Source organism: Chelonia mydas, chromosome 15, assembly GCF_015237465.2.
Source record: "Chelonia mydas isolate rCheMyd1 chromosome 15, rCheMyd1.pri.v2, whole genome shotgun sequence".
In the NCBI taxonomy this organism is placed as follows: domain Eukaryota; kingdom Metazoa; phylum Chordata; order Testudines; family Cheloniidae; genus Chelonia; species Chelonia mydas.
The window spans coordinates 22,315,316-22,330,131 of record NC_057856.1 but is presented as its reverse complement, the minus strand read 5'-3'; the positions used below and the strand labels follow the sequence as shown (position 1 = coordinate 22,330,131).

The 14,816-nt window shown below is 40.0% G+C and overlaps 1 protein-coding gene across 3 annotated transcripts in view; it reads left to right on the top strand.

Annotated features, from left to right (window-relative positions):
• GLT1D1 (glycosyltransferase 1 domain containing 1) overlaps nt 1-14,816 on the top strand; it is a 93,096-nt gene that overhangs the window by 13,948 nt on the left and 64,332 nt on the right. For all 3 annotated transcript variants that reach the window (XM_037878428.2, XM_037878427.2, XM_043529334.1), the window contains exons 3-4: nt 1,313-1,418; nt 7,040-7,091. In XM_037878428.2, the coding sequence (XP_037734356.1) occupies nt 1,313-1,418; nt 7,040-7,091 (158 nt within the window). The remainder of the gene's footprint in view (nt 1-1,312; nt 1,419-7,039; nt 7,092-14,816) is intronic.

Genomic DNA, 14,816 nt, shown 5'->3' with positions numbered 1-14,816 from the left:
TTTAGAGACAAAATGACAGACCTCTACCCCAAAGGGCTAATAATTGATAGCTACAAACACTACGCAATAGACAGCTGGTAAAGGTTCCTCTACCCTGACCTACAGAACTTCACAATTCCATGTGAAACCCACAAAATAAGTAGCCTAGGTGACAGATCTGATAACTGCATCCCTCTCTTCCAATGTTGCTAGAGACTCGTTTGTTCTGCCAAAGTGTAATCTCATTTATCTGGAATTTAAAAGCATGTGTGTTGTAATTAGCAGCAATCAGATTGTTATTTGTAGCTTAATGAAGTTTAAAAGTGACCACTTAATTGTTTTAAATGCTCTTGTAATTCTTAAAGAATCGAGATAATATCCTCTGTCTGCTATGTTGATTAGTTTTTTGGTATCTTGCTATTTACTAAAAATCATCTGGTTCCAAATAAACAAATGCTATTAGAATGGAATCTCATTTTTATCACAATTTTTCCCCTGTAAGTAATCTTAGGCCATGTTCACATTAAGGCTTTAGCTTCAATATGGAAACGCAGATGTAGTTGTCCTGGTATTAACTTTGACACTCTGGACCCATATACTGATGCAAGTCCCAGTTTACACCAGTGCAGTATGTCTACCCTAGGTTTTTGCACCTGTGCAGTACATTGCTGTAGCTCTACCTCTGACTAAAAACTTGAATGTTGACAAGGCCTTACAACTATTATTGGACCAGCACATTTTGGGACTCCTGAAGTACATTTCCTATAGTGACCAAACATTGTTGCGTGCAGAAGCTGCTTCTGGGTAATCTGTAAACCCGAGCTGGCTCTGTATCATGGGACAGAGTTAAGCAGAATGGTTGATCCATTGCAGCCTCAGTTCTCTAGGGAGAAACTACAGCACACTTCACCTATTCTGCCTTATCTCAGCTAAAGACCTTTTCTCAAATGTAGGAACTAACTGGTTCAACCAATGCTTATAAAATGCTTGGAAGGCAGCAGAGCATGGAAGCTCAGGCTGTTCCAACCAACTATTGCAACAGCCTTTTGGCTGAATATAGGCAGGGCCTAAGAAAACATTACAGGTAGATAATAGACTAGCATGCATGTAATAGAGTATATATATTGCACGATTCCATTAAAATTCAAGCTTAACCAGGTGTCATTGAAGAACTGTGCTGAGTGTAGAAACATAGCTTGGAGATACACACTGTTGTAGGAATAACATCTCATGTTCACTAATGCTATTCACTAGTACTTTCCTCCAGACCTTATCTTATTAGATTACATGTAGCTCTTCTGCCTGTCCTGTCTCAGTTATTTTCATTTTGCAGGTAGTAGGATTCCTTTTGGAATCATCTTTGGTGGGACGGATATAAATGAAGACATCAAACATGAAGAAAAACACCGGGTGATGGGGGCAGTGTTAGAAGAAGCCAGGTAACAATGAATGTAGGGTTTGTGCAGAAGATTATTGCTCATCATTATAAAAATAAATAAATATTGTGGTTAGTGTTTACTAAAGACCTGAACCTGTTACCACTGGAGTTCCTGGGAGTTTGGAATAGACTTCAATAAGAACAGAGTAAACCCTTTGTAAAATTGAATGTGTAAACATTCTGTTTTTAGACTGCGGTCACCACCGTGGTATTTGACCATATTAATGACTTGCCCAAATCGTACAAGGAACTGGTGGAAGAGCCCTGGTCCCCTCCCGTGGGATTTTCAAAAGCACCAATGTGAGTTAGAAACTCAAGTCCAATTAAAAGTTAATGGAACTTGTGGTCCTAATTATCTAACCCTGAGCTTTGTCTGCTACAGCTGTTCCTGAGAATAGCAGATGTGTGTACGTGAGGAGGAAATCATATTGTAGGGCAGGTAAAAGATGTAATAATCTTATAATCAGAAATGCAGTAAGAATAATACCTAGCATATTTAATTTATATGTGATGAGACATGTGTGTGTAGGGGGAGGGGAATCTTGTGGAAAATAATAAGTTTGCTTTTTTTAAGGCACAACCTCTGGTAGTTTGCATTGGGATGTTATGTCTTTTCTCTTGCAAAAATGTGATAGATATATCTTAGTTTTTTGTGATTAAGCTCATCACCCTAGTATGTGAGTGCAAATCAATGTTACCTGCCCCCGCTTGTCCCAATGTATATTTTCAGTGGTTTGTCAGGACTAAAACACAGGACTATATCCACAGAACTGTCATTCATAGCTAACATGACAGTTGGGTATTTGGTATTTGACCTCCAAACCGGTATGATTATTATTTGCCATTGCAGTAGTGCCTACGGGCCTAAAACGGATTGGGCCCCATTGTGCTAGGCGCTGTACAGATGATAATAATCATTGCTCCAAAACAATACTTTTAAAGCTTCATGTCCATTTTCTATTAACCTCCCTTCTACACTACAAATGTCGTCTATCTTGGGAACCCCATTCCATCAGCATTTGCAATCCAAGTTGAAAGCTGCCCAACCGTTTAATTTCAGCAAAACCACAACTAACAAGTATTTGCATTAGGATCAGTATATTACAGACTCAAACCTGATTCCCCCCTATGCCTCACAAAAACTTTTTCTGTGGCTCAAGTGGTGCTTGCATCTGGCGTGTTTACAGTGCACCTGATTGTAGTGTCGGAGACTCAAGTTGAAAGTGGTTTTTGTTCTTTTTGTTGTTGTTAATATGCTTCTTTTTACAGCTGCATAAACAAAGCAGCCTAGACCATGCAAGAAAAATCATTTAGTATTGCGTGTTAACCTGTTGTTTTACAATTAAAGAAAAAAATCCAGTGACTAGTTATAAAGCTATCCAAGACACTGCAAGAACTAATTCCTGAATCAGAATATACGTGTAACAATGAACAGACTTTTTAATGACACTTTTCATTTTTTCAACATCTTCATTCACTGAAAAGGAGGGTCTGTCTTAGGGCCTGATCCAAAGTCCATTGAAGTCAATGAGAATCTTTCCATTGACTTCAATGGGTTCTGGAGGCAAGCGTGGGACCTTCCATCTCATGCATTGGAACTCAAGAGCATTTCAAAACCATGGTAAATCTTTATTGGTATTTTAAAATTAATGTAATAGTTGATTTAACTTTTATTGACAGTTTATTTGGAGGCTGTTTCAGTGACCCTTACTCGTGTTGAGTAGTGCTTTACTCTGTGAATCATCCCACTGACGTGCAAGTAAAACATGATTTCAGTGGGAATATTCATGCAATATGGTACTAATCAACATAAGTAAGGGTGGCAGAATAGGCTTTATAGCCCTTGATTGTACAATGAGCTCTGCATGAATGCAGGGGTGAGCCCACGTGGAGCTCACTGAAGACTGGGACTATAAACCCTGAAGCTGCAAGGTACTTAAGCACATGCTGAAATTTAAGCACCTGAGTAGCCCGATTGAAGTTATGGGGCTACTTACATGCTTAAAGTTAGACACATGCTTAAATACCTGAATGAACTGAGGCCTTACTTTCCTGAACTGGAGTGTATCTCTATTCACGTCAGCTCTTCTGCATGGGCACAAGTCCCGGTGAATCACTAACACTCTGATTGAGGACAGCATTTAATCATGTGCCTAAGTCCTAGTGGGACTTATATTTAAGAAGATACTTAAGTGATGACCTGAATCGAGGCTTTAGAAATTTATTCTTGCTTGTAATCAGATGGTTAGAATATCATTTATATTACATTGTAGTTTTCCTTTCAGAAACACCTGTGGTAAATAACTCTGGAAGAGAAGGAGAAAAGAGATATAGGAGTCTGGCAATTGATACAAAAATATTAAATGTGAACATTAGACAGAAGCAAACTGAACATTTTTATAAAAACTGGACCCCTATTTTTTTCTTTGAAGTCTCTCCATTGTGACCTGTGTTTCTGTACTTAGAATATACAAAATCTTGCAGAAACATAGCTTTTGCATAGGTCAGATAGGTTCTATGGGTAGTCAGTGCAGTTTTGTGATAATTAGCTTAGGAACTTTAAAGGTATTTTATTAGGCTGGATTTGTTCTAATGCTTCAAAATGTATTACCATGTGCTTTGTAGAGTTCATAATTTTTTCTTCAGTATAGGAAAAGTAATTCAGTTTTCTAGAAGCTACGGTGAACAGATCATCCTGGCAGTATTATTCATTGCATAGTTATTAAAATAAAAATTGATTTTTTTATTATTGATTTCAGGATTCTAAGCAGAAAAGTTCCATGAATCGTAGATTACTTGTCCAGCACAATATACCACCAAATTCCATAAAACAAAGTATTGAACTGTGTCTAGCTTTATAATGAGTGTTTCATTTTTAATAAAATTCCTCTAAATGGTGGTTGTACTCCTCCAGGGTATATTTTCAATTTGACAGTACTTTGTGGACTTGGGAGCAAGAGTTTTTCTGCTTGTTAATGTGATGTATTGAAAGTATAATTGTAAAAACTTGAAAGGGAGCATATGCAACTTGAGAAAACAAGCATTTGCAAAGCCTTTAATAACCTTTCAACTGTCAAATTGTATATGTGGAACGCATTGTAATGGTGTAGAGCAGATACCACTGAGCAACTGCATGGAAACAGGCTCGGGACTGTGAAAATAAGTATAATAATTCAGCACTATGACTTCTAATGGATGGTTGTGACTTCACACCAACAAATTAGAACATTAACAGCTCCTAGTGAAAGAGCATTTTTGTGGCTGTCACTTTCCAGAGTGCCTCACCCATTGGTACCCACATATCATGGGGGTGCAGTATAAGAAACAACAGAGAGTAAGATAGAATTGTTATACTACTCTTATGGCAGACAAACCCAGAATCACAGATTTAATGTGGTAACCCATCTCCCCAATGCCCCTACTTTTAGCCCCAATATAGGGAAAGGGAAAAAAAGAACTGAGGCCTTACATCCTGATTTCAGAAAGCCACTCTGTTCAGGGTAGCACTGTGCAGGTGCTCAAGTCCCAGTGAGCACTAAGACATTGTCACTAAGGACCCCAGTGGATCAGTCACTAAAGCATTATTGCTAAGGACCCAGTTAAAGACAGCAACTCAGACACGTGCGTAAATCCCATTGGGATTGAGAGTTAAATTAAAGCATGTGTTTAAGAGCTGTTCTCAATACAGATATTTTCCTGAATTGAGGCTTAAAAAGATAACTATATGGCACATACAACTTTTAGGTATGAAACATGTTGCTGACGTTGACTTTAATTGGAGCTTGATATACTCATGACCTTTGAAAATCAGGCTGGGTGAGTCTGAATTTGGGCACCCAAAATTAGAGACCACTTTTGTAAATTCTGGCTTTAAGCAGTCCGTGCCTCAGTTTCCCCATCTGTGAAACAGGTAATACTACTTACCTTCCTCACAAGAATATTGGGGAGGCATAATTAGTTGAAGTTTGCACAACTCTTTGAAGCTGAAAACCACCAGGTAAGCCCAAGTATTTTTATTATAAAATTATCTTATACGGTCTCTGATACTGTAATATCGGAGCCCCTCACGATCATTAATAGAGTTATCCTCGTAGCACCCCTGGTAGTACTTTTTTTTTTTTGGCTGTAAACAACTGGGGATCTGAGGCTCAAAGGGACTAGGGGCTTGTCTATATGGCGCAGCAGTGAGCGCTACGGGGTGTGAATTCTAAAGCACAACAAAGTGTCATATATTAACTGGCCCACGTAGATCCTGTTGATGCACATTACAGGTTCCTTAATGTGCGTTAACATAGTATGTTAACATGCACTAGGGAACGTTTGACACGCACAAGCAGGGTTTACATGAGCCACTAGTGCGCAGCACAGTGCACTTCAGAATTCACACCCCCTTTGTGGACATTGTTGCACCATGTAGCTAAGCCGTCAGTCACTTGCCTAAGGCCAAACGAGAAGTCTGTGGCAGAGCAGGGAGTTGAACCTGGGGTTCCTGAGTCCCAGGCTAGCACCCTAAATGGTGGATCATCTTTCTACTTTATTTAATGTATTTATTCCTCCTGTTTATTAATTTTATTTATTCCTGTTTCATTAAGAAAACATTCTATAGTGCAGGGGTGGCCAACCTGAGCCTGATAAGAAGGCAGAATTTACTAATGTACATTGCCAAAGAGCCACAGTAATACATCAGCAGCCTCCCATCAGCTCCCCCACCCTGCTCCCAGTGCCTCCCACCCACCGGCTGCCCCACCGATCAGCGCCTCCCCCTCCCTCCCTCCCGATCAGCTGTTTTGTGGCGTGCAGGAGGCTCTGGGAGGGAGCGGGGAGGGGCAGGGCCTGTGGCAGAGCCAGGGGTTGAGCAGTGAGCACCACCCGGCACTTTGGAAAGTTGGTACCTGTAGCTCCAGCCCCAGAGTCGGTGCCTGTACAAGGAGCTGCATATTAACTTCTGAAGAGCCGCATGTGGCTCTGGAGCCACAGGTTGGTCACCCCTGCTGTAATGTGAATTTTTTGATGCACAGATGTTCCTCTCTCATCAACGCTTATTTAAGTAAACAGCATTGATACAGGAGCTTAGAAACAAAAAGGAGACAGTGGGGAGAAGGGAGGTGAGGTGTTATACAGGTACTCACTGGAAAAGAGGTGCAAATTGCTGGGCTGGGCTGATCTGCCAGCAGTATGTAGGGCTATGTCTACACTACTACATATGTCATTATAATTTGTGTTGCTCAGGGGTGTGAATTGGTACAGCTGCGCCGCTGCAGCACTGTACGTGTAGACATGCCCTAACTGTATTGGACTTCAGATTCCTTCTCTCATTAGAAAGAAGTTTACCATAACTTGTAGAAATGGGAAGAGCAGCCTGGAGGCAACTATGTCAATCTGGATAAAAGGCAGTGGGCATCCCCAGGGTCTGGGCTTTCATTGAATGCAATCAATCCTCACTTTAGCTCTACTTGGCAAAACAAATAGAATTCCCGCTTCCTGCATTTTCCATCTTACGTTAATCATTTTTATCGGCTTCTGCTCTTTGTTCTTATATACTTTTGTTCTGAAGTGCCCCTTTATTATTATATTTAAAGACTTTAAGCGGATGATCCTACCCATTTTTGTCCATTTAACTAGGTTTGCAGTGGCTTTCACAGAGAAAATGAAGGAACTGGCAGCAGCAGAGTGGGTATGTTTATTATAGCATTCTCAACTAGGCATTGCCATAAAATTTAATTCTAAATAATGTGGGAGAATTGTAATAATCTTCATATTGTGTATTTCTGATTTTTTTCTGGAGGAGAAAACATTTTATATTTATGCACGTTGCTGGCTCAAATAGGTCTGGCATTTGAAAGCCTTTAGTATTTGAGAAGAGTTTATAGTTGTTTTTAAAGTACTGCTCTGTAGCATTTAAAACTAGCCTTTGCCTTTCGAGTATCTCCTGATAGTATGTTTATGTTCTTTCCTTTTACATCTTTTACTAAGCCCCTGGAAGTTGCCACAATTTTGCTGAACAGCTCTATTTACAATGAGCAATTTTTAAAATTAATTTGTAATTACTTGCTTTTTCAACACAGAAAATAAAGTAAACTCCGTAAAGTGAATTGCAAAGCTAAAATGAATGTTGGGCCAAGCCCAGCAATATGAGATCCCCTATTTACCAGGCTGTGAAAGGCATACAGCACCAAAATACATAATACCTTTTAAAAAATTGTGTTAGTTTCTGAAAACAAAATGAAAAACTTTTCTATGCTAAATGCTGCAGCTGGCCAAATACCAGATAAAATTATTGGTAATATAACATATTAGATAAAAAAATACATTATTTGACAAATTATTTGAAGGATATTATCTGATCAGCAGTCGATGTGGATGAATAATACAAAATAAAATGCATTGAATAATCTATTATCTGCTGAATATATTATTTAACTGACAGTTGCCCAGTTCTTCCAAACACTCTCAGTCCTGTTAGTGGCAGCGTTATTTTTATTTGCATGAAGTATGTATTTCCACATTGAATTCAATTTTACAGTAAGCATTACATTTAATCTTTACTGTAATGGAAGAAGATTGTTAAAAAGGAATGTTTTCTAATAAAATTGCGTAACACTCAAAGATGAAATTTGGAACCGTTATGGAGGTCAGCAAAGGATTTTTGAGGGACACAACTTTTGTGCTTTTTCTCTGTGTACTTCTACTGTGTGTTTCTGGAAGAATGTATGTTGTATTTATGATAGTCCATACACCTAATACATAAGGCTCTGATCTTGTAAGCAAACCTCTTTCCCCATATGTAGCCCTGTTGGCTGTAGTGAAGTTCCACATGGACATAGGAATCCACCTGTGTGGAGCTCTTTGAAGGACTGGGACCCAAAGGTAGTAACATTAATCTAAGCCCTAATGCTTCACCACTCAAAGCAATGATAGCTCTGCCATTGTCTTCATTGGCTAGAGGATCAGGCCCTTAATTAGGGTTAGGTTTCAGAATAGCAGCCGTGTTAGTCTGTATTCACAAAAAGAAAAGGAGTACTAGTGGCACCTTCGAGACTAACCAATTTATTTGAGCATAAGCTTTCGTGATTTACAGCTCACTTCATCGGATGCTGAGCTGTAGCTCACGAAAGCTCATGCTCAAATAAATTGGTTAGTCTCGAAGGTGCCACTAGTACTCCTTTTCTAATTAGGGTTAGTTTTCCAGTTTCTGAACAGATTTCAATTAGGGTTCCCAAGATCTGGTGTTAAGTAATTTACTTCTAGAACTTGATGTTCAGATATTATTTAAGTAACATACGAAATAAGTTCAGAAACCTCATCCAGTTTTTTTAGTGAGGTGGATGTGTCCACTGGATTACTCGAGCTTTGCACAGAGGCCAGAATTTAGTCCAAAATTAATTAATTAAAGCCACCACAGTCTCTAAAACAAAAAGGAATAAAAGTGAGAGAGTGAGGCTATGATCTTAAATGTCTTGTTCCAAATTCATTTTTGGTGTAATTGAGCTGAAGTCGGTGTTTTCCCCCCGTGGGTGAATATGACCACTTTCCTAAAGTTGGACCATTAAAAATATATTTTTCATAGACCAAAGGAACAGGGAAAGTAAATGACAAGAGAAAAATGTAAACTTACATTGAACTTTTATAGGGAGGCACTCACAAATTTCAGAGAAAGGCTAAAATTAAAGGAGTTTAAGAAACAGGCCTTGCAAATAAATCAGACAATGAGGTTGGACAAAATCAGTTGTGCAAAAATGTGATTCTCTTTGCCGATCTCTGTCTGAGCATTCTTTCTAAAGGCATAGTTTTAGTGTAATTACATTTTGGTTCTCTCTCTTTACAATATTGTCAGATTTTGCTTTGTTTAAATAATCCTCTTTAGTAAACAAATTTGGCCCAGTATATAATTTAGCTAATCCCACTAATTATCATCAAATAGAAAAGCAGTAGAGCAGTCACCTAAATACCAATAATCCAGAATTGGAAGCATTTAGTTTGGTCATATTTTTTCCTCTCTTGTCATTTGCGTGGTTTGTTTTATAATTGCACTGCATGTGCTGGAAGATATTAAAAGAAAACAACATTTTTATTTGTTTTGAATGGAAGTAGTTTAGATCATGCAACAGTATCCACTGTAATAATAAAATAATACTTTGCACTTCGAGAACACCTGCCTTTTGAAGACCTTGAAGTGCTTTACAAACTTCAGGCCAGATGCTCATCTGGTGTAAATCAATAAACCTCCATTGATTGGAAGGAGTTAGGTCAGATTACACCATCTGAGGATCTGGCCCATAATATACCAGTTTAAGGGCCTGTCTTTGTTCCCCCAATTACAGCCAGCATTGTACCTGCACTACTGTAAGTCCCTTACAGGCAACACTGTTGTTTGTAACGGTGGGGCTAACCCCTGCTTGAACTGGGTAAGCTGCAGCAGTTTAGCATTCTTCACCCTGTCTGTAACGGGTGTTTGCACTAGGGCAGCTACACTTATGGCTGGCCACCAAATGGCGGTATTTGGGGCCAATGCCAAATGTAGACCAGGCCTGAACCTGGACCCTTCACAGATGCTTAAGAATGGGGAAGGCACAAGGAACTGGGCACAGCTGTAGTCTTTGCCCTCACTGGAGCACAAAGATTGCTCCTGGCTAGTGTCATTAGCAGCTCTAACAAACCCAAAGAGGGCTGTGGAGGCCCTGGCCCAACCCATCCTCCACACCAGGTGGCAGAGCTCGCCAAGTTCAAAGGGGAGTACATACTGAATAGCTTAAGAGGTTGGTGTAGCAGCTCTGCTGTCCAGTTGCTCCAGACGACATTCTTCTGCTCGGGGAGTGATTTTGATCCAAATACAAGTGCTTGAAACCACTGCTTTACATTATTGCAAGCTTGTTTGGGAGTCACCCCTGCAGTGTACCAGAACTTGGTCTATTCATTAATTGAAACAGCAGTTCCTTTGGAAACTGATCTACAGATAGGAAGAGGAATTCCTTGGCTGCCACCTGGACTGTTCACACGGCGCAATGAATCTGCACGGTTTGCATGTGCTAGCCTGACTGAATGAGCTGCAACATGACTGACTCCAGGCATTTCTTAAGGGGGTATTTGTCTCTTAATGATTCACTCCTCCTCCTCCTCTCCACGTCTTCCCTTATTTCTGATCTAATAATCACCAACAGCAATAGGAACTAACTGCATGTACCAGCTCTTCAATTTTAATTTCCATAATCATGCAATCATTTTCCTTAGGCATTTAGCCTTCCCTCACTCCTGTGAGGCAGGGCCGTGCTATAATTCCCATTTTACAGATGGGGAGCTGAGGCACAGAGAAGCTAAGTGACTTGCTCAAGAGCACACAGGACGTCTGTGGCAGAGAAGGGTCTCCCAAGTCCTAGGCTAGTGACCTGGCTCTTAAGAACTGTTATTTCAAATACAACACCTGAACCTCTAAGAAAAAGCTCAGGACATGGACATTTCAACTACAAACACTGAGAAACACAAATGTACTTTTCTGTGCTATTCTCCTCAAAATATTATCAAAACGAAAAGGAGTACTTGTGGCACCTTAGAGACTAATGAATTTATTTGAGCATAAGCTTTCGTGAGCTACAGCTCACTTCATCGGATGTGTATGAATATTATGATTCCTTACCCATTATTTCATACTAACATGAGCTGCATCACTCCTCCAACGTGCGCTTTCTTAGTCAGTAAATTAAGAATTTAACCTCCTAGCAAGTACTAGAAATTGTATGGTACTCAGGGGGTCATATCCTCCAACAAACTCCTTTCGTTGTATTGGATAAAGTATCTTTAATTAGGAAGTACACAATGCATAATCTAAGTACCTGATATATTGTAAAAGGCCCTGTGGGTATGATCAATTTGTTATTCCAACAGGGTAATCTCAGTGGAAAAAACTGCTTTCCAATGGCAGTTTTATCACCACTCAACTATACCCCTCCACAATTTTTTTTAAAGGAGACTACAACCAAAAGAAATGTTATCTGTGGCCAGTGTCACCCCCCCAGCCCCCCCGTGTTCACTCCTCATTGGCAAAGTTCTCTCAGGGGTAAAATATACACATTACTAGAAAACCTATGTCAAGGGCCCTGACACAGTGAAGCACTTAACTAGTTCCTTAACTTTAAATGTGCGAGTCCCCATTGACTTCAGTGGATTTCATCATGTGCTTACATGCTTGGCTGAATTGGGATCAAGGACAAGAGCTGCACTGTTGAAACTGTCTGCCCCTATTCTAACTCCTTCCAAAGCTGTGCGAGTGCCATTCTGCAGCAAGACTTAAGAGCCAGGCCATAGAGTGTATGAATTGAAGTGAATATGATCCCTGATCCGGCCCTGTCTACTACTATCTTGTGCACATTGCATTTGTACCACGGAGGTATAAATTAGACTGAAGGCAGCCAGAGGACAGGCTCATGTTAGTGGTGCTTTTTGAAAAGTGTACCGATTGAGGATGCAATTAAGCCAATGTAAAATGTGGAATTAGAATTTAGCCTAATTCTGTAACACACATCCTCCCGCACACAGCTGCCAAACTCTCAGTAGCATGATGCTATTTGTGTGTGTGCATGTGAGGATTAAATATATTTTTTGTGTATTGTATGGGACAGAGCCACGTGATTTGCCTTCTACAATATACATGGAAATGTGAAATTCACATCCTATAAGTAACAGCAAGATAAGGCTCTGAGTTTATATCCGATAGTTCTGAGACACAGTCTTTCAATAGGATCCGAATCAAGAAATGGTTTAAAAAGCTGTATCAATACAATAATTTTTGTACAATAAATATCATACAGTACAGTGAAATTGAATCCTATGTTTGTGCTAAATAAAAGAGAGGCCAATTCTGCAGTTTTCAAGTATATTCTACAAGGTTCTGAGCACCAAAAGCTCCCATTGGAGACAATGGACCTGAAAGCTAACATCTTTAAATCAACATGGGATGCCTTTCTAAAGCATGCTCTAGTTCAACCACAAGATACAAGCTAGATGCAGATATTACTTGATGAATTTCACAGCCTACATCATCTTAATGGTCCCTTCTGACCTTAAAAATCTCTGAGAGTAGCCAAGTCCTCAAAGGAACAGACCAATGGTGAATTTTCACCTCCCCAAAGAGTCACTAAGATATAAATAAACATATATCATCCCTTACCAGATTTGTAATATAAAATCTAGTTACTTTTAAATGAGGTGTCATTTTGTACATTTTTAATAAGAATTTATATTATATGATACAATTTAAACATGTATTATCATTGGATACTCTTTAATGTTCCCATTGGAACTGACTAGAGCAGTTTTGTGTTTCTTCAGTGTCATTGACAAATGAGGCTGCAGATAAAGGGGTTGTGGTCCTAAAAAACAACCAGCTTTTCATAATCTCAGCTCAGTGTACAGTTCACCTATGCATCACACATTAATCTTTGTTTCAACAAGAATGCCTAGTCTGGTGACAGCACAGAACTATAGTTTGAGGTAGTGTGCTCTTATAAAGAATATTCTAGGTTGCAATAAGTTCTTTATTACTTTTTTCCACTTTAGTGCATAACTGAAATTTTTCAGACTCATGCATAGCTTTGTATTTTTGTACACTCACTGAGTTTGTAACTTAGCTGTTAAGCAAGTGACGTACTGGATCCTAAGCAGTTATGGTATTTCCAGGCAAGTGAAAGAAGAAATACTAAGCAAAGAAAGTCCAATCCGTTCGCAGAGCATTATAAAATATATAAATACATGTGGGTTCTTGGCAACACTTGGGGTTTTTGTTTTAGTAAGAACAGTTAGCCCCGATTTTGAACTTGGAATTGCTTTGCTTTTTCATAGTTTCAATGAGGTCCTTGAAGTATTTGGATTAGATCATCACTTAGTGTAAATCAGATTCAATACAGCTACTCCAGTTTATGCCAGCTGAGGGTCTGACCCTTTGCATGTATGTGTAATGAAGTTATTTGCTCTGTGCGGACACTAAGGGTGATATTTTCAGAAGCTCTCAGTATTGGCCTCACTGCTTCCATTGCAGTTATAGTGAGTTTTGCCATTGATTTCAAGGGGAGCAGAGTTAGATGCTGCTGAACACTTCTAAAAATCCTAGCCTAACGATCTCCTGGCCATTTTTGTAGGGGTTTGCTTCAGTCTCCTAGCCCAGATTTCTAACTTCCCTAGTTTGTCCACACATCAAATTGCAGAACAATTGGTTGCCATCCTCCTCCCCACCACTGCTCTCCGTCTATAGTTTATGACATGTTTGAGCTCTTTTGGACTGACAGGTGCTATGTAAATACGAGAGGTTATTTGTTACAGTATATCTGAGACTGTTTATGTTGTTGCATACCTCTTAAAGCTGTTTTGATTGGGTTTTTTTAGAGCCCATGAAATAAGAGTATTCATACAGGATCTGTAGGGCAGCCCACGACTATGGAAAGCCCTAATCTAAACAGCGTAATTCTTGTCAGCCCTGGTCCCCCTTTAATTACAGCACTAGTGTTTGTCTGAGGAGTGTTTGTGAAGCAGCCAGTTCAGTACCGTCCAGTGAACTTCCTATCCTCTTGACTGGACTATTTCAGGCTGATGACATACCACTTCCTCTTGAATTACTTTCTCTCTCGGTTCTGTTGCTGTTAATTTTCAGTAATTGAAACTGGTGACTGAGCTGTAGAGAGGGCCAGTCACACAGGACAAAGCTGAAAAATGATATGTGCAGTTGGTTCACATTTGTTTTTGAATTGGGGCTTTCTTCTAAAAACCGTGCGTCTCTTCCTGCCATAAAGTCACTGTCTGGCACTTGTGATTTCACAGGCTGCGGCCCAAGGACAGCCTTAAGGGTGGGTGATGTGCAGGTTTACAATCTGCTGATACAGGTGAATATCCTAAATTGCTTATACTGTATCTGTGGATGCCAAACTCTGGATAATATAGGGACTCTCTGCCCCAGTGGGCAACTGCTCACCACAATACTCAGTCTGAGCTATTTAGGCAAGCACTAGCCAGTACTACAGCCCAACAGTACTACAGCTCTGGGGCCTGTATCCTCCAAAAGATAGAGGATAGGATTGCCTGCATGGCAGCTGATCCTCAGGCCCCATGCTGTAGAGGGAGACACCACAGACCAGTGATCTGTACTTCACAGGAGTGCACCCTCCCCTCCAAATCCAGGCCAGTGCCTCCCCCTCTGTGGTTAGCAGAACCTGCAGCAAAGGAGGGGGATATATTTGCCCTTATGATAGAAAACATCATTGTTGTGCAGTTTCAAACCCTGAAGCTTCCAGGGATACGTTGGGAGAATTCGTAGACTGACTACACCAGTTCAGCCAGACGGGAACTTAATGCCTCTTCACAGATGTTATAGTGAGTGCTTGTAAGACTTGTAAGTAAGGTGGTTTTGTATGAATAC